We start from the raw sequence: 19088 nt of genomic DNA, 5'->3' as shown, positions 1-19088 counted from the left end.
TAACTGCTTAAAAATATTTTCAGCTTCTTTCAACTTTTGCTGAAGTTAATTTAAGGAAAAGCTCCACAGGACTTCTGCTGTCCTGGAAATGGTCAATGTTTATACCAGACTATATGCTATGATACTATGAAGTCCCTGATACACTGCCTGGATGAACCAAGGAAAAAGCTTCAGGAATCCTAAAAGACAGATTGATGCTTCTAAAATGAAAATCTAATTTTTTTCTTCAATCTAAAGGTTGCTTCCTTTTCTATATTTGTTTACTGATTAGACAAATTTCCTTTTCAGTTCTTAATAGGTAGTTATGTAAGGTCAGCTGTGAAGGTGTGTGCTATTTTCCAGAGAAATTATCAAGACAATATTTTGAATGCGTTAGGTCAATTCTTGTGAATAACTGACAACCTTCCTCAGGATGGTCTGACATTAACAATTTAATTAACCCTTAAAATAACTAACCCTAAATAAAAACCCTCAAGGTTTATTGTGCATATTTAGTCTTACTGGCAACTGTAATTCAGTTACCTTCATAAAAATTAGTGATTAAGTTTTGATGTGAAGGTTAAACACAGCACAAGTGCAAACTTCTTGTAAGACCTAAATGGAAAGATGGATTTGAGCTGTCACATGGCTTCACACAAATTAATTTGGAGTCTGGGCTATTACATGTTAAATGGAGAATACCAGTTGACACTTCCCACCATACTGAGCCTGCCTGGGATGGAGTTAACTTTCTTTATAGCAGCCCATATGGAGCTGTGCTTTGGATTTGTGACTACGACAGTGCTGATAACACTAATGCTTTGGCTACAGCTGGAGAGCGCCTGCCCAGAGCCAAGGCCTTCTCTCCCACCTCACCCACCAGGCAGGGGGTGGGCAAGAGGCTGGGTCAGTACACATCAGGGGCATAAAACCACAGCTGACCAGAGGGAGATCCCAAACCATAAGACACTGTGGTCAGCAACAAAAGCTGGCGGAAAGGAGGAGGAAGGGGGACATTTCCGGTTATGGCATCTGCCTTGCCAAATAACCATTACACATGCCAAGACCCTGCTTTCCAGGATGTAGCTGGACATCTGCCTACTGATGGGAAGCAGTGAATGAAATTCTCTCGTCACTTCACTTGTGTGCATAGCTTTTCCCTTCCTCATTAAACTGCCTTGATCACAAAACACAAGTTCTTCCACCTTCCTTCTGCTTTCTCCCCACTTCACAGGGGAGGGAAACACACAAGAGGTAGGGTGGGTGTTCGGCTGCTTGCCAGGATCAACCCACCACACCTGCAAACATTAGTTTGTGTTCAGGAATTGTCTATCAAGTTTTCATTAGAAACTAGAATGCAATTAGATGCACAGAAAGAGGACTAATTGTGACATTTTTTAGAGTATTTAAAGAGTCCTTTATTAGAGACCATCTAAAGTCTAAGAATGAAAGAAATATGTATCCACAAGACACAACATTTTCTGGCACATCTTTAAGTTTTTAGAATTGCTAGATAATTTGTGAATTTAAGAAAATATGAAGAGAGTTTTTTTTCCAGTTACAGTAGACTTCCATGCCAGTATAGTTATCATACAGAACAAACATCCTCCCTACTTGCAGGGATATCTACAGCTACTAAAAAACTAAGAACATTTCAAAAAACTGACTTCAGCTTTTTTAAAACTTAAGCAATGAAGAGCTTGAAAGTAATTCACATCATTTTAGATACAAGTCTTCACATAAGTCAATTTCAAGCCAAATTTTAAATTGCTGAAAAAGTTATCCATCTACAGATTACATTCTTTTATTCTCAAATGCATGTCAAAGTGTGACTGTTGTGAAAAAAGCACCATTTTTACATATGCTCCAGTGTGGTGAAAGCTTTTGTACCAACACATTTCAAAAATTTTCCTACTTCCCCCTACCACCACTTTCCTCCCTTCAGGATATCATTTTTGAGCAGATATTTCTCCTCTGTATTACTCAAACTGGACTAGTACCTTGCATGTGCTTAATGTGTGTGCATATACTACTTTATATCCCTTTCTTCCTCATCCCTGTAATTCATCCAGTTTGGGCCATATGTTCTACTCCATTATATTAGCTGATTGAAGAAGCTGCAATAAACATTCACAGCATTGCTGACACATCCTGCTAATGTAATTGTAGCTGATACCACCAACTTTTTGTGGGTACAACTGATATAGAGCTTCAGGCAAGAGTAACGACAGGAATGGTAATGCTGAAGCTGATATAGTGTATTTCCAAAGGAAACAAGACAAAGAACATTAGTTTTCAGAAGTCCAAGGTTTAAGTTTTATTCCAAACTGCTCAAGTTTTATTTTGCATCAGTAGATGCATAGTCCTGTATCAGGTACAAAACAAGGTTTACAAGATACTGATCATTTAAAATGCTAAGAAAAAAGTACTTTTACCTGCATTACAAAAAACCCACAGAAGCCTCATATACTAACTGTATATGAATCCAAGCAGTCAATACAGTGTGAAACATTGCTTTAGCTCTCCGTTCGACTAGTCTGTATAAAAATCCTTTCACTACTTTGAACATCTCGATCAATACTCCATCCTCTACTCAGCTTCTACCTGCAGTAAGAAATTAGTGAGAAAGCTTATACACTACCAGACAAGACTGGCTGGGAGTAGGAATACCTCCCGCACAAACAAGTTAGAAAAAATAAAAATTATAGTGGAGACCAGAACAAACTAGAGAGGCCAAAGAAAGCAAAAGTACTGGGATATGACAGAATTGGGAGATGTCCACAAAAAGAGCAAGTATAATATTACTGCAGATATGACTACAAAGTAGGAGAATTATGATGGTTGCCTCCTTTACACGATAATTCAGAGTTTCCTTCCCTCCATCAGTCCACTATGATCTGTTCAGCTTACTGTAACTGCAGGTTAATACTGAAACACTACTTTGCTGCAACAGAGGTGCTGCCCACTCTTACTAAACATCTCAACTTACAGAGAGCAAACAGAGGCCCAAATTGGGGTAAAATGAGCAAACACACAATTTTATATTTGCTGTCAAAGGAAACAGTGATTGTTTTACATCTCAGACTATTCTGAACCCTTTACACTATGTGCACAAAACCAGTAAACCAGGAGAATAACAAGTTTGAGACAAAGTTTTAAATGAAGAAAGCTTGTCAAGACTAAGTTTAAACAAGGTTTGTATTACACAGGCACATAAAAACAAAATTAGTTTTCACTCGACATTCTTGCAGTTACCAATTAGCAATTCTACAAGGAAGGAAGCCAAGTATTACATATAACAGAGTACCAACTGCTTTGCATCTCAATATAGTCTGTAGCAAAGTTATCTTGGGCCAACATCTTCAAAGACTTCTGACAGACTACAATTATTCCTTTCACTCAGCTGCACCCTGCCTGTCCTTGGACCATAAAGCACAGTGGAGTTACTGTAATTCTCTTCTGTTTCTCCAAATTCTGCTGCTGGTTGACAGACTTTACTCATCAAATAACTGGCTCCATCTTGTGGAATAGAGAATTAACTGCAAGAAAATCTCCATGTCTCTGACTCATCATGAATGGTTGCTAGCCAGTTCCTAAAATCTATCACTTTTTGGCCAAGGACTGACCAAAAAGCCTCAGTGGTTGCATCAGCACAAGCATGCCCATGCAGTGGGCTTGCTCTCTCTGCATTACTCCCCAATGTGATTCATATCACACAAGTGTTCTGCTACTCAAGATTTCAACCAGGTTATAAATTAATATTTTCCAGAAACACCTGTAATTTCTCCAAGCTGAGATACAGATAAAAGATCATGAACAGAAGATAAGCATTCTTATATATTAGATACAGAGAAAAGAAGGAAAACGCATAAGCAACAGTTGTATTTTGTGTAACTTAAGACAAGAACAGCTAAGTAACACAAAACAGTCCCTCCTCCAGTGGGTATCCACGGAAGAACAAACGAACAAGGCAGAACTACAGTAACTCCTCTGAGTTTCTCTCCTGAAAACATAACACACTAGAGAGAGATTAAGTCAAGGTGATACTAAAATGCTCACAGCAATACAGTTACTATCATACATTTTCAGTCTAATCCTGCTACTTCAAAGACCATCTCTTCCTAACATGCTGCTTAGATCTCCCCCCAAAGAAGTAGAATCACAAGAATCACATCCACCATCTCCAACCATTTGATTCACAGACTCTGGGGGAAGGAGAAGGAAAAAAAAAAAAAAAAGAGATAAATTCCAACAAAACACATACCCCCAACACAAAAGTCTTAACTGCAATGTTAATCATGTCCACTGCATCAGAGTTTGTGAATTAAACAACAAATCTTCTTAGAAAGAATGAAAGATCTTGCATAAAAGTCTTGAAGCAAAAGCAACTGTGCAAGAACCACAGTGACGCAGTTTAGCCCCGGCCAACAGCTGAGCACCATGCCGCTGCTCGCTCACCCCTGCCCAGCAGGGTGGGGAGGAGAATGGGAAATACAGAGGCAAAGCCTCATGGGTTGGGGTAAGGACAGTTTACTGGGACAGCAAGGGAGAGGGAAACAATCAACAACAGTACTGAGAACACATATTCACGATGGGTGATAAACAGAAAGCAATTTACTGATCCGACAACCCACCGACCAGACGCTCGGCCCACACTCAGACTGTCCCAGAGCCACGTGGAACCACCCCTCCCTGACTAGCCCCCTTTTATGGTGAGCATGACATCACACGGTATGGAGTAGATCCTGGCCAGCTTGGCTCACCTGTCCTGGCTCCTTGTGAAAATTAACTCTATCCTAAGCAGGATGCACAGTACAATAATCTTTATTCTCAAATAAAATGTTCTTCAAGGTCCTTGAACCTTTAGTCTTTTGAGACTACTTATATGGGACTATTTACCCATTACTTGATCCACTGAATTAGTTTCTGATTAAGCAGAACAAATAGCCTGAAGCACATTCTTGTGTCACATCTACTCCCCACATTAAACTTGATTTCTTTTCCTCTACAGTTGAAGAGGCTTCCATACTTTACCTCCGTACCCAGAGACTAGGAAAACCATGTAAGTGCAGTCTTTGCAAGCTTTTCTGATGTCCAAGCCTAAGTATGCAGCAAAATACTGCTTTATATAAACAAAGGCAACAAAAGACCATTGCTTAAACATATCTAGTCTTTAGAAGTGTCCTATAGCTGTGCTATAGTCTGTGTTTGATAGTCAAGGCCAGAATTTGAGAACTTAAAATTTGCCACATTTAAAAAAAAATAATGGGGGGGCGGGGGAGAGGAGTTCAAACAAGAGGGGCTGTTGTAGTAGTTTGAATTTTGTGTCTTCAGTGGAACTTTATGCTGTTGGGTTTGATATGTTTTCAAACAACTAAACACACTGGTCCAGAGCCCAGCTTGTTAACAGCTGAATTTGTGTGGTTCAAGATGTATTGCAAGAACAGCAGGAAGACAAGCCTTAGAAGCATCACTTGGCTATTTATAGCCAATGCCTGGTAAGTGGTATAGAGTTTCAGGGACAGAATTCCTCCAAGTTTGTCTTTTCTATCTTAATAACTGTTTTTCATGAAAAAGTTATCAACAAATCCATTAAGTTCAGTCCTATTTGTAACTCTGAAGAGGCTGCATAGAAGTATTCTAAATGAAACTCTTCCCCAGCACAGAGAGAAACACATATCAGCTAGTTTCAATTAGTCCTTCAGCTCACTGATCCATTTGCTTCAATGGCATCAATAACTGTTAAATCATTCTAAAGAAATTAAGACAGCATCCCTATTCCAAGGGCTGTATAAAGCCTTAACTAGAAAGGAAGTACAGTGACATAAATGTTCTTTCAGTTCTATGTTTCAACCACAAAATTAAGTGGCTGGCTTGATAACTACTTTAATTCTGGAATATATTCAAGTCATACAACATTTCAAACATTAAAAGCTTTATACAGGAAACTAAGTTAGGAATATAAAAAAATGCAGTTTGTAAATCAGAGGACCAGTTAGTTACAGCTATTGGAGATACACAGGTAATGTCAGTTTATTCTTGAGATGAACAGCCTTTTTCTTGTCTAACAGGCATTTGGCACAAGCAATCTTGTAAGGTGACAAAGTAAAAGAATTTAAGATTTTTGGCCATATTAACAAACAGCCAGTTACTAATAATTTGAGTTTTGACTGAATAAGATTGTGAGAAGATAAGGTTGTTTTTAAAAAATAAAATAACCAAACATTAGGTAATGATAATACGATGCAAATATTAAGTTGTTAAACAAATAAAATACAATATTTAGAGTTCACCGTGAAGTTATATACATAATTGATCACTTCATGTAAAGTAATATTAAGAGAAAAAAGGAAATCAAGAATGGCTTTTTGGGATTCGTTCCCTAAGACGTCACCAAGGCCTCCCATTAATCTTATTTCTAAGATGACAGGATTTAAATAGAACACTTTCCTCATTAAAACACTTATTTTTAACACAAACATCAGTTTAACTCAGTGTTTTGTACTGAAGCTTCCTTTAAAACAATTTTCCAAAGTTTGTATTCCTTACTGGGAAATATTTCACACCACAGATTTCCCCAACCATCCTAACACTGCCCCGGCAAGCAGGATCATAACCAGCTACTGAACTGTCAGAGAGCAGCTCCTGATCCTTGGCTGGCAACCATGCCTGCCATACTCACGCTTGGTTACCCAGAGCATGTGTACATCTATATGGAGAGCATATGCAGAGTGTATAGGACATAGCCACAGCACTCCTACCAGCCTTGTGGGATACTAGCCCTCTACAGCACACACTTTGGAGAGTAAAGTCACTGCCCTAAGAATCAGAAATGACAGAGGTGCCAACCCTGGCACATTCAATAAGCTAACAGCTTCAGAAATCAAATTTCAATTTGGCTAAGGAATAGTGCTCTAATTTTATCCTGCCTGCTCAGTCGTAAAGAGAAAGACTGCTTGTGTCAGAGTTCAAGCTGCAAGAATAAGGTGTGCAAGCTGTCATTTCCTGTTAGCAGCATTTGATAGTTTCTAAAAAAGACAAGGTTATGTAGCATATTACAGTACTAGTACGAAGCTTCTGGAGCTGGTCTTGACTGCAATTTTTCCCTTGTCAGCAAGGAACTGCTAAAAGGCTTACTGTTTAAAGTGTGCAATTCATATTCCTTTTATATGCAGAAATAAAAGGAAAATTGGGGAACAGTAAGCTCTTACAAAATGTTTTCCTAAGTTGATAGCTAAGCATCAAGTAAAAACATCACTAATAAGAAAAATCTGTAAATCCATGCTACTCGGCTGGGATGCAGCACAAGCCCCCTATGTAGCCAAGCACAGAATAAAAGGTTATACAAGCATCTGCTGCAAAAAACAAATCTTCAGCCAGCAATTGAAGTTCTTCCTTTAACACGGATAAAAACCTCAGAAATAACATTCGTTTGCAAGGCAGGTTTATAATATAGTCTGTTTGCCATAAACAAGAATGAAAGGTTACCTTTCTCAGAGAGAAAATATCTGGTAATTGTATTAATCAGCTTCCCTTTACCATTTTTACGCAAGTACAACTAAAGAGACTCTTAAGTAAACACTCCCCAAACTATACCACCTCTGCAGCCCTCTGACTCTGGAGATGCTCTTCCTTGTACATTCTGTATTACTACACAGGTAAATGCACCTCCATGAACTCTTCCACATGAACTTGTGTTTGAAAGAGATGTAGAGAGAAACCAGACATCCAAATCTGTATACAAGAAGCAGAGTGCCAAATTTCAGGCTCTGGACTGTAGAAACTAACTGGCGAATCTTTACAGATGGTTTCAGTGTGTCTTGTACTAATCTTCCCTGCTATACTGGTTTGTACTGGGATGGAGTTTATTTTCATCATAGCAGCCCATATGGCACTGTGGTTGGATCTGACACCAAAACAACATTGACAACATGACATTTTAGCTACTCCTGAGCTGTGCTTGCACAGCATCAAAGGCTTTTCTGCTTCTCAAACTGCCTCACCAGCAAGCAGGCTTGGGGTGGGTAAGAAGCTGAGAGGGGACACAGCCAGGACAGCTGACCCCAACTGACCAAAGGGATATTTTACACCATACGATGTTGTGCTCAGCAATAAAAGCTGGAGGAAGGAGAGACATTCAAAGTTAGGCATTTGTCTTCCCAAGTAACCATTATGCATGATGTAGCCCTGCTTTCCTGGAGATGGCTGAATACCCGCCTACCCATGGGAAGTAGCAAATGAATTCCTTGCTTTGCTTGTGTGCACAGCTTTTGCTTTACCTATTGAACTGCCTTTATCTCAACACACAAGTTTTCTCGCTCTTACCCTTCTGCTTCTCTCCCCCATCCCACTGGCGGAGGGACAAAGCAAGCAGCTGTGTGGGGCTTAGCTGCTTATGAGATTAACCACAACATCTGCATTCACCGTAGAGACTTACTCACCTACTTTCCTCCCCTACATACTGTCTTCCCTCACTTCCTCTGTGGGTTAAGTAGACCAGACTGAGAGCTTTATGCTGCACTATTCACCCCTCTTAGAGATGCTATCTGCCTACTCCCAAAGACTAATATATTGCAGTTCTCAGGCACAGAACAGTCTACCATACAAATGCAACTTCATTCTTGGGTGATCCCCGAGTTTTACCATAACAACATTATTAATCTTCAGGGCAGCACTTTCTGTGGACCTCTGGGCATTAACTTAACAAAAGACCACGGGAAAGAACAGGCTAAAGAGGACAGACATAATCAAGCCTTTTCCCCCACTTTAAATTCCAATGGCACAGACACAAATCCTTCCCACAAATCCCCAAGACTTGCACACCAGTCTAGCTACACCCCAATACTGTACTCTCCCAAGTCTCTGTGAACAGCTCAGACCTTGGAGTGCTTCAATACCCATCCTGGTATTTAGTTTAGGCTCAACTACAAAACACAAGGTACATGTGCTCTCTGAGATGCTCTTTTAAAGACACAGCTACTCTATTTCCTCAGTCAGTGGGTAAAGGCTATAAAATAATTTAAGTGTGAACAGACTTCCTGATGTCATTTAGGCTAACTCGATGCTCCAATCGGATCGAATTAGACCAGGCTGCTTTGTTCAGTTGCCTTTAAGACCTCTAGGGTATGTTCCACCACCTCTGAGGAAAACTTGGACTAGTATTTGACCACTTCATGGTTTAAAAAAAAAAAAGGAAAAAGTTCTTTATATCCAATCAGAATGCATCATGCCACATGAGGCTGAAGCGTGCTTTGCATTTTTCTAAAGGCAACTTCTTGCTTCCTAAAACTATGGCAGTCTCCTCTGAGAGGATACTAAATTAAATATAATTGAAATTAACACAGTTAAGCATTCCAGCATGTTGGATAATCATCAACATTCAGATATCATACATCATTGTATCAGCTACACGTGACTGGGAAAGGAAGAAACAAATTTACTTTTAAGTAGTGCTTCCAAGCTCTTAACTAGAAAAAAAACTTCCTTTTTTTTTTTTGAAAGTTATTTTTCCAAAGTGATTGCTACCTTCTGTAGTCATAAGAAAAGAAATTGTGGCTGTAAAATATTTTCCTCAAAACAGCATTTTCTTCACAAACCAGGAAGAGAATGAATACAATATCAAAGTACTCAGCTGCATTTAGTCTGGAATACAGAATTCTAAGTGTTCAGAGTGGAATTAAGGGTGCTTGACAAAAAAAATTCTCAAAACATACTCCCAAAACTTTGCAGGATCCTCTAGCAAGTAATCTTGTATCTGTTGGTTGTTTCGGGTTTTTTTTAAAGTCTCATTTCAGACCAAAAACTTGACAGAACCTTTTTGCTGCATAAACATATTTTTGAAGTAACCTTTTTAAACAGGAACTCCACGAACACCCCAACTCCATGGAAACTGCAGTGAACAAGAGTGAAGGGGTATTTAGCATCACTTCTTTCAGAGGCTGCTTGCTGTGGTCTGAAGAACATCCAGAAAAGTGAATCAAGGCTTCACAATCTTTATTAACAGGAAGGATAGTTACTTAGAACACACAAGAAACCCTCAGCAGTTGTAGTGGGTTAACCCTGGCTGCCCAACACATGCCACCAAGGGGGAGAAAATAAGATGAAAAGACTCATGCATCAAGATAAAGGCAGTTTAATAAAGAAAAGCAAAGGCCATGTACAGAAGCATAAGAAAACAAAGATTTATTCTCTATTTCATATCAGCAGACTATGTCCACTTCTTGGGAAGTAGGGCCTCAGTACCCATAGGGGTTGCTGTGGAAGACACACACCTTAACAGCAAATGCCTCCCCTCTGTCCCTCTTAGCTTTTATTGCTGAGCACAACATGATATATGGTATGGAATATCCCTTTGGTCAGTTTGGGTTGGCTGTTCTGGCTATGTCTCCTCCCAGCCTCTTGGCCTTTGGGCAGAGGTTGGAGAAACAGCCTTGATGCAAGCACTACTCAGCAACAGCCAAAACACTGGCAGCTTATCAACACCATTCTAGCTACAAATACACAGCACTATGAGGGCTGCTGTGGGGAAAGTTCAAGTTAACTCCACCCCAGCCAGACCCAATACAGCACTTCAGTACATTTAAAGTTGAGAGTAACTCACCTAGGTATCACTTGGCAATGAGAACAAAGACCAAAAAGCCTACACTCAATACATTTTTGGCATCTCTCTGGTTTAACCACTGCTTAGGAGGGGAGTTCAAATGCACAAGCTCATTTCTGCTGAAGACATGAAGGGTGAATATTCAAGTATGTATGGTATTTGCCATGTTCGAAGAAAGGTATGTTTTTGCCATCAACTGTAGATAACAGGCAACTGAATATCCTACAGGTACATAGCCTAATGGAAAAAAAATCAGTCCCTATACTTAAAAAGCATCATCACTTATTGATACACTGGTTGTTTCTAGAAATTGTGGTGAATGACAAGTTTAAACCCAAATGACTTGAGCGAACATTATAAGGAGCTTATTTAAAATAATCACTCAGTCTCAGTTGCCACTCACTGCCACGTTTTAAATCCACCTACAAGTTCAGAATAGTAGGTTACAGAGAATTAATCACTTCTATCTTTTGGACAAGTTCCTGTAAGACCACTACTGTCTTTAATCCCACTAATGAAGTCCTGTACTATGAAGCTTTACCCATTTTCATACAAGCACTTCAGTGAAACTGCATTACAGATTCTTGTTCCCTCCTCCTTAAAAAGGAGGTAGTACACAATAAGTGTATGGCAATCAATAGCCAAATGTGGAATATCATACTCCTTTGCTCATCTGTGCAAGATGGACAGTTCCCTACTCCTCATCAATATATCCATTTACTTATACAAAATCAGCCAGGCATAGCTTTGAGAAACAGAACTGCTTTTTACCAAATCCCAGCTACAAAGTTAGTTGCTTGGCAACACTGCCTCTAGGTATCACACACTGCTATCCCCAGCTCCACTCTGACAGGGGCTGAGCTACCATCTCCACCTCTTCCCCCCCACCCCCATCCCATGGCCTACTAGACAGAAATACCTTTCCTGAAAGGATAGAGGGCAACTGATGACCTAGGTTTACTGAGTTAGGCAGCAAGTTGACCTGTGCAGTTCTCACTTCCCTTGTAAAACTTGTCACCATCTCTGCAAGCTACAAGAATTAGTGCTCTCCACATCCACATCTACCACAGACTTGCAGCACTAGGATGTTCTCTGAACCTTCAAGTTCTTCCTCCTCTTCAGATGGTTACTCCAGAACACAAAACCATCTTGCTCCTCTGGTCAGAGGAACACAGATCTACTCATACGTATTTTGGATAAGCTGGAACTCAGGTTGTTTTGATTGGTTTAAGTATCATAACACGAAGCAAGAATTCCTTGACAGTATGTACTCAGACATACACATTCATCACCAACTGGAAAGCAACAAGGGATCAAGACAAGAGAGTGGAGGATAAATAATCAGTGTACTGTAAACAACAATGAATATGAAATAGGGATCCATTCAAATCTGTTTGCCAAGTTTTCAGAAAAAAAATGAAGCTGTTTTGCGCACGTGGCTTTTTGTGAAGCCATCAAGAGAAAGAAATGTAAGATTAATATTGCTTAAGTTCTCAGCAGACACTAATCAGATAAGAGGCCAGAACGGGAGGAGAATGGCAATCTGTAGTAGTTTGTTTCACCCCAGTCTTTCAGGGGACATTGGTTTTAGTCATAATACAGAGTTTCAACCAGCAGCTTTAAGGTCCAAGGAGATTTCTGCCAAGATACTCCACTTCTAAGCAACTTCATACTAGCTCTAGGAGGCAGTTTAAGTCATAAAGGTATTCTCCTAGCTAGATTTAAACAACATTTCAGTCAAATAAGACATCAGCAACCTTTCTACGTAGCCCCTCAATTCCCACTTGCTTCAAACAGCTAGACTGGGTCCTTTACCCCCAGATGCACAAACTGCAGCATGATTTCTGTATCAGCTATTTCAAGAAAAGACAAGACCACTACAGTGTGTATTTATTGCTGTTCAGTCACTTCCCTTTCTCATAAAGGGCCTCAACTTTAAACAATTTACTTTTAATCTATGTAGGCAGATGCTTGCACCGGGCAGGGGGGAAGAGACTTACATGGTATCTGCAGTGGGACTCCATACCAGCTTATAAGTGATGCAACAGCTGGATTGGATCTGAAGTAGCTGAGATTGGAAGGGACCCCTGGAGATCACCTAGTCCAATCACCCTGCTCAGAGCAGAGCAAACTACAGCAAGTTGCTTAAGACTATTCCCAGTCAAGTTTTGAATATCTCCAGGGACGGAGATTCCACAGCCTCTCTGTTCCAATATCCAACCTCTCTTACAGTAAAAAAGTTTATTCTAATGTTTCAAGTTGTGTTCATTGCCTCTTGGTCCCATCACTGGATAACAGACAAGTCTGCCTCCATCTTTGCTCTCTGTCACCAGGTATTTACACACATTGATAAGATCTCCTCAGTAGCCTTCTCTTCAGGCTAAACAATCCCAGCTCTCTCAGCCTCTCCTTGTGTGTCACACACACTAATCTCTTCATCTCAGTGCCCCTTTGCTGGACTTGCTCCAGTCTGTGTTTGTTTTGTACTGTGTCTAGTTCTGGGCTCCACAGCACTACAGATGCTGTTTCAGCAGCACTGGGGAAAGGAGAATGATCACTTCTCTCCAGCCACTGATGATGCTGTTCCTGAAATTCAGTCCAAGATGTTGTTGGCCTTCTTTGTAGCAAGGGTGCATTACTGGCCTATGACGAATTTGTGATCCACAGGACCCACAGCATCTCTTCTGCATCCCCAGCACCCCTTCCCCCCCAGAGGCAGGGCTTTGCATTTCCCTTTGTTGAACTTCACGCAGTTCCTACTGCCCCATTTCTTCAGCCTGTCAATTTTTCTGCTCTGAGTACTAGCACATCCATCTGGTTTATCAACCACTCCTTCCAGTTTTGTATCCCCTCAGGCTTGCCAGTCTGGCCTGTCACACAGATCATCAATGAAGCTGTTAAACAGTGTTGGCCTCACTATCAAACCTCGAGATACACCAATGTTATTGAATAAGTTTGATTAACTGTATTCTTCTTTCTCAATAGTCTTGCTTAGCAATAGTAGCTTAGCACTACTAGTTAAAGTAGTTGAAGCCTTAGGCTGCAAGAGCTAAGGGTAAACTTTTGGGTAAAACTAATGCTGCTAACACAGAACTAGCTGAATCCACCAGATGCGAGCAGAATGAAGATAAGGACCAAGGAAACAATTCCAAGAGAATGAGGTAACTTCAGAAGAAGGCCATCCCAGTGACAGTGAAAACCAGCAAGAAATCAAGAGACAACTGACCAGAATTAAGTGACTGGACTTGGGAATCAAGGACTAGGTGGTACAGGTATAATCGAGAGGCATGATGTGTGGTAGGGGTCCCTCTCTGGAGGCACCCAGCTTGAGCTGTAACCTGAGAACTAATAGAAGAGGAATTTGAAACCTTCACTCGGACCTTACATGAATCACTGAGATCCTGGGGCCAGACACTGTTACAGTGGGTGGCATGCATAAATCTGTAACAGCCAGTAGTGACCAGCCTCCAGCTCAACTTTACTGCTCATCACAACTCTGAGCCTGGCACTTCAGCCATTTTCAATCCACCTCACCATCTCTTTATCAAGACTGAATTTCATCAGGTTATCAATGAGGAAGTTTACAGGACAGTTTCAAAAGCCTCACTAAAGTCAAAGTAAAAAAATATCCATTGTTCTCCTCATCTACCAGTTATCTGGCTCGGTCAGGCATGATACCCACTTCGTTAATACACACTGACTATTCCCCATCATTTTTTTCTTCATATGTTTTCAGGATTATTTGCTCTGTCACCTTTCTAGGGACTGAGGCAAAGCTGACTGGCTTGCAGTTCCCTAAAGGTTCCTTTTTGCCCTTTTCAGAGATAGGGATGACATTTGCTTTCTTCCAGTTCTCAAGACCCTCCTTCAGTCACGGTGACCTTCAGTTATTGTGAGCAGCCTCAAAATGACACTGGTCAGCTCCGTCTGCACTGATGGGTGCATCCCATTAGAGCCCATGTACTTGTACGGATCCAGTTTCTGTAAGCACTCCCAAACCTGATCCTCCTCCACTACTGAGAGTAAGCTTTCCTTGTCTGTAGTTCCTGAAGGCAAGTCTTGCTAGTAAAGACCAAGGTGAAAAGGCATGGAATGTCTCAACCTTTTCTACATCCCTTATGGCCAGGTCCCCAGTCCCATTCAGGACCAGACCCACATTTTCCCATTTTCTTCTTTTTGCTTTCGCCGATCTGTGAAAGCCCTTCTTGTTGCCATTTACGTTTACCGTGTCAGATTCAACTCCACATGGGCATTAGCTTTCCTACCTAAACACATCCTTGTGTGCTTAGTGTCTCAATGTTCCTCCCGGGTTGCTTGTCTCTGCTTCCACCTCATATCTGCCTCCCTTTTTATGTCTGAGCTTTGTCAGGAGCTCACCGTTCATTTAAGCAGGACCCTTGCTGCCTTCATGCAATTTCCTATTCATTGGAATGCACGATGCTAGAGCTTAAAGTAATAGTCAACCACCTCTCCTGGACCTCTCTATCCTGCAGAACCATCTCCCAAATGATTCTTCCAAGCTGATCCCTGAACAGAACAAAGTCTTCTCTCCTGAGTATCACGGTTGTGATTCTACTCTTTGCTTTGTTCTCTCCTCTTCAGATCCTGAGCTGTTCCATCTCATGGTCACTGTAGCCAAGATACTCCTAACATTTACATCCCCAACCTATCCTTCCTTGTTTGTAAGTAACAGGCCCATCTGAGCATCTTCCTTTGTCCTTAACCACTTGTGTTGAGAAGTGGTCATCAATGCATGCCAGAAGCCTCCTAGATTGCTTGTTCCCTGCTGTGCTATCCCTCCAGCAGGTATCAGGGTGGTTCAAGTTCCCCATGAGCACCAAGGCCTGTGAATGTTAGGCCTAAGTTGGCTGAGGAAGGCCTCATTACTACTTCCTTCCTGATCAGGTAGTCTGAAGCAGACACCCACATCATCATCCATGATGGTCTGCCCTCTAATCCTGACCCATACACTCTCAGCTGGCTCATCAGCCATCTCTAGGCAAAGCTGCATACAGCCCCACTGCTCTCTCAGCAAATGGCAGCTCCCCCTCATCACCATCCTAGCCTGTCATTCCTAAAGCACCTATATCTATCCATTGCAGTCCTCCAGTTGTGCAAGCTATCCTCCTCTGTGATGCCAGTAAAATCATGGCTCAGTCTTAACTCATTTTTACTTTTCCATAATATCTGAAAACAATTTATTGTTGATCAAATAGCGAAGATTGATTCAACTAGTCACGGGTTCAACAGCATTACTCTTCAAGAGCCTCACCATGAGAATAAGCTACCACTGAACAGCTTACCTGTTCACAATGCAAAGCCTTTAAGTCTTAGGGAATTTGGTTGTGGCCATAAAAGAACAATACAAAACATCCAAGTTCGTAAGGTAAAGCTGAATCATACTCAGCTGAATCTTAGGGAGCCAGTCTAGGACGATGTGACACCTGAGCTAAAGTTGACTGCTGACTACCCCCTGAATAATGGCTGATAACTGACTCTTTCTTAAATCCTATAGGAAGCATGGATTAATGAGGGAGCCGCCCCTCCAGGAAGAGGTACCTCCCTAAAACTCTACTTATCACATACATACATCTAATTGCTTCCTCTGTATTGTTGACACAGACTTAAGGCTGCAGCACAATTACTGTTTCTTTACAGCACTCAGACCAAAGAGGGCAGACTCACAAGACAGCATCAGTTTCAGTTCTACAAAAGGAGATTTAGCAACAAAGGAAAGATCAACAGCTGGTATCAGTAACATCCTGCAGTGGCATCTTTTTCATGTCACTAAGAAATGGCAGAACCACAACTTAGGCACCACTAGGAGACACACACCAGTAGCCCCTGACCAAAAAAAACTAGGGTGTCTTGCACTTCAAAAGGCAAGAGCATGGTCTCATCAATATTAATCACCACTTTTCAGGAACTGTCCTACCTTTATGGCACACACAAAGGAAACAGCTTAGCTTACCAAGGTCTATACTTCTGAATGTAGGGCAAACTAAGGGCTTAAGGGCTTCTGCATCTGTACAAGCCACCTCAGAGAATCTAAAAAGTACAACATAATAAAAAAACCAAGTCCCACGAATGCTTTTGTTAGCAGTCACAAAAAAAATGTAGGTTGAAAGGGACCTAAAGAGGTCATCTAGCCCAGCTTCCTGTCAAAGTAACACTAATCTCAAAGCTACATCATGCCACTTCGGCTAAATCCTGAAGAATGGAGATTGTACCCACAAATACCATTTTAGAGGCTTCAGTTAGAAGCCTTCAGGCTGTGCATACAATTTCAACAGCAGGAACCTGTATTCACAAACAACCTTGTTCTACTACAAGCTAAACAGATTTCCTGCGACTTATTACAGAATATCAGGAAGAATTTCTTCACCGAAAGAGTAGTCGGGCATTGGAACAGGCTGCCCAGAGAGGTGGAGTCACCATCCCCAGCAGCATTCAAAAAACATGTAGATGTGGCACTTCGAGACATGGTTTAGTAGACATGGTGGTGTTGGGTTGACGGTTGGGTTTGATGATCTTAGAATCTTTAAGGTTGGAAAAGACCTCTATGATTCTATTCTATGATATTTTTCTGCAGTATAAGAACCAGGAAATGCAAACAGGAGATGGCATTCCTCAGGGGTCTGTATTAGGACCAGTGCTGTTTTAAGATCTTTGTCAGAGACATGGACAGTGGGATCAAGTGCAACCTCAGCAAGCTTGCCGCTGACACCAAGCGGTGTGGTACAGTCAACGCGGATGGAAGGGATGCCATCCAGAAGGACCTTGACAGGCTGGAGAGGTGGGCCCATGTGAACCTCATCAGGTTCAACAAGGCCGAGTCCGAGGTCCTGCACATGGGTCAGGGCAATCCCAAGCACAACTACAGGCTAGGCAGAGAATGGATTGAAAGCAGCCCCGAGGAGAAGGACTTGGGGGTATTGATTGATGAGAAGCTCAACATGAGCCGGCAGTGTGCGCTTGCAGCCCAGAAAGCCAACTGTGTCCTGGGCTGCATCAAAAGAGGCGTGACCAGCAGGTTGAAGGAGGCGATTCTTCCCCTCTACTCTGCTCTCATGAGACTCCACCTGGAGTACGGCCTCATACAAGACAGACATGGACCTGTTGGACCAAGTCCAGAGGAGGGCCATGAAGATGATCAGAGGGCTGGAGCACCTCTCCTATGAGGACAGGCTGAGAGCGTTGGAGTTTTTCAGCCTGAAGAGAAGGCTCCAGGGAAACCTTACGGCAGCCTTCCAGTACCTAAAGGGGGCCTACAAAAAGTCTGGAGAGGGACTGTTTATATCAGGGTATGTAGTGGCAGAACAAGGGGTAATGGCTTTAAGCTGTAGGATTTAGATTGGATAGAAGGAAGACATTCTTCGCTGTGAGTGGTGAGGCACTAGAAGAGGTTGCCCAGAGAAGTTATGGATACCCCATCCCTGGGAGTGTTCAAGGTCAGGTTGGATGGGACTTTGGACAACCTGGTCTAGTGGAGGGTGTCCCTGCCCATGGCAGGGGGTCGGAACTAGATGATCTTTAAGGTCCCTTCCAACCCAAACTATTAAAAACCAATCCCTTCCTTACAGGCAGAAAAAAACCCCACACCACTAGAGTTGCCCAGTACTGCAACACCCCATCTAGTTACAAGTTTTAAGCTAAAGCTGTCATGCTCCTCTTCTCCCAGCAAGACCAGTATCTTTTGAAGAGTTCTTTTCTTGGGCAAGACAATTAATTGTAGCTCTCAGGGCCACAACAGCAATTAATTCCTAACAAAGTTTCAGTTTCATACAACCAGTGTCAGGTAAAAAGGTATAGAACAAAGAGTCTTGGAGTAGTTTTATTTAGTAACAGAAAATCAGGAAAAAAATCCTGGTGATAGTGTCAGGAGAGACTGAAGGGAGTTTCTGGTCCCTTAAGGTCTTTGAAGGTGCTATCTTTCACAAAGAGGCCAGAAAAATAACAGTGTAAGTATCAGATGATCACTAGGATTTCTAGTGATACAGTTCCTTACTACTATTAGAGGTCAAGATATATCATGCCAGTTGCTAAGCTTAAGCAAGACCCACCTGAATCAAAGCAGCTGGCCTTCATTATTCCTTGTGGAAGGATATTTCAAAGCCTCACTCAACAGCTAGAAGCCTCCAGTCATTGTATCTGTTGATTCATATTCCAATCTGTTACACTCATATGATCTTTACCAATCTGATCTCATAGCACCAATACCAACCTTGCAGAATCACACAGAGATGTACTAACAATTTCTTGACCCAAGTAACCTCAGGTCACATCTGGTACTTCCCACTACATTCACTGGTGTAAGATATCCATAGAGCAGTAATCAGCTACTGGTTGGTTACTACTACGTTTGAACTTCAGTATAGGGCTAGAAGTTACACTTGAGCTGATATGTGGAACTGACCCTCAACATAATCCAACTGTGTTCTATTTCCTCTGCTGTCCTGTTTGAGGAGTTTGTCCACCTTAGGAGGAAGACAGGGAAGATCTTCACCTG

At 41.6% G+C, this 19088-nt stretch overlaps 1 protein-coding gene across 3 annotated transcripts in view; it reads right to left on the bottom strand.

The window, feature by feature from the left end:
* SMAP1 (small ArfGAP 1) overlaps window positions 1–19088 on the bottom strand; it is a 102692-nt gene that overhangs the window by 77201 nt on the left and 6403 nt on the right. The window contains exon 1 of one of the 3 annotated variants that reach the window (XM_075747436.1): window positions 18643–18682. The exons of the other annotated variants lie outside the window; for them this stretch is intronic. Within the exon in view, the coding sequence (XP_075603551.1) occupies window positions 18643–18667 (25 nt within the window). The 5' untranslated portion in view covers window positions 18668–18682. Of the gene's footprint in view, window positions 1–18642; window positions 18683–19088 lie in introns of those variants that run through there. 3 annotated transcript variants of the gene reach the window in all.

The sequence above is a fragment of the Balearica regulorum genome, chromosome 3, assembly GCF_011004875.1.
Source record: "Balearica regulorum gibbericeps isolate bBalReg1 chromosome 3, bBalReg1.pri, whole genome shotgun sequence".
NCBI lineage: Eukaryota > Metazoa > Chordata > Aves > Gruiformes > Gruidae > Balearica > Balearica regulorum.
This window is presented reverse-complemented; position numbering and strand designations above follow the sequence as displayed.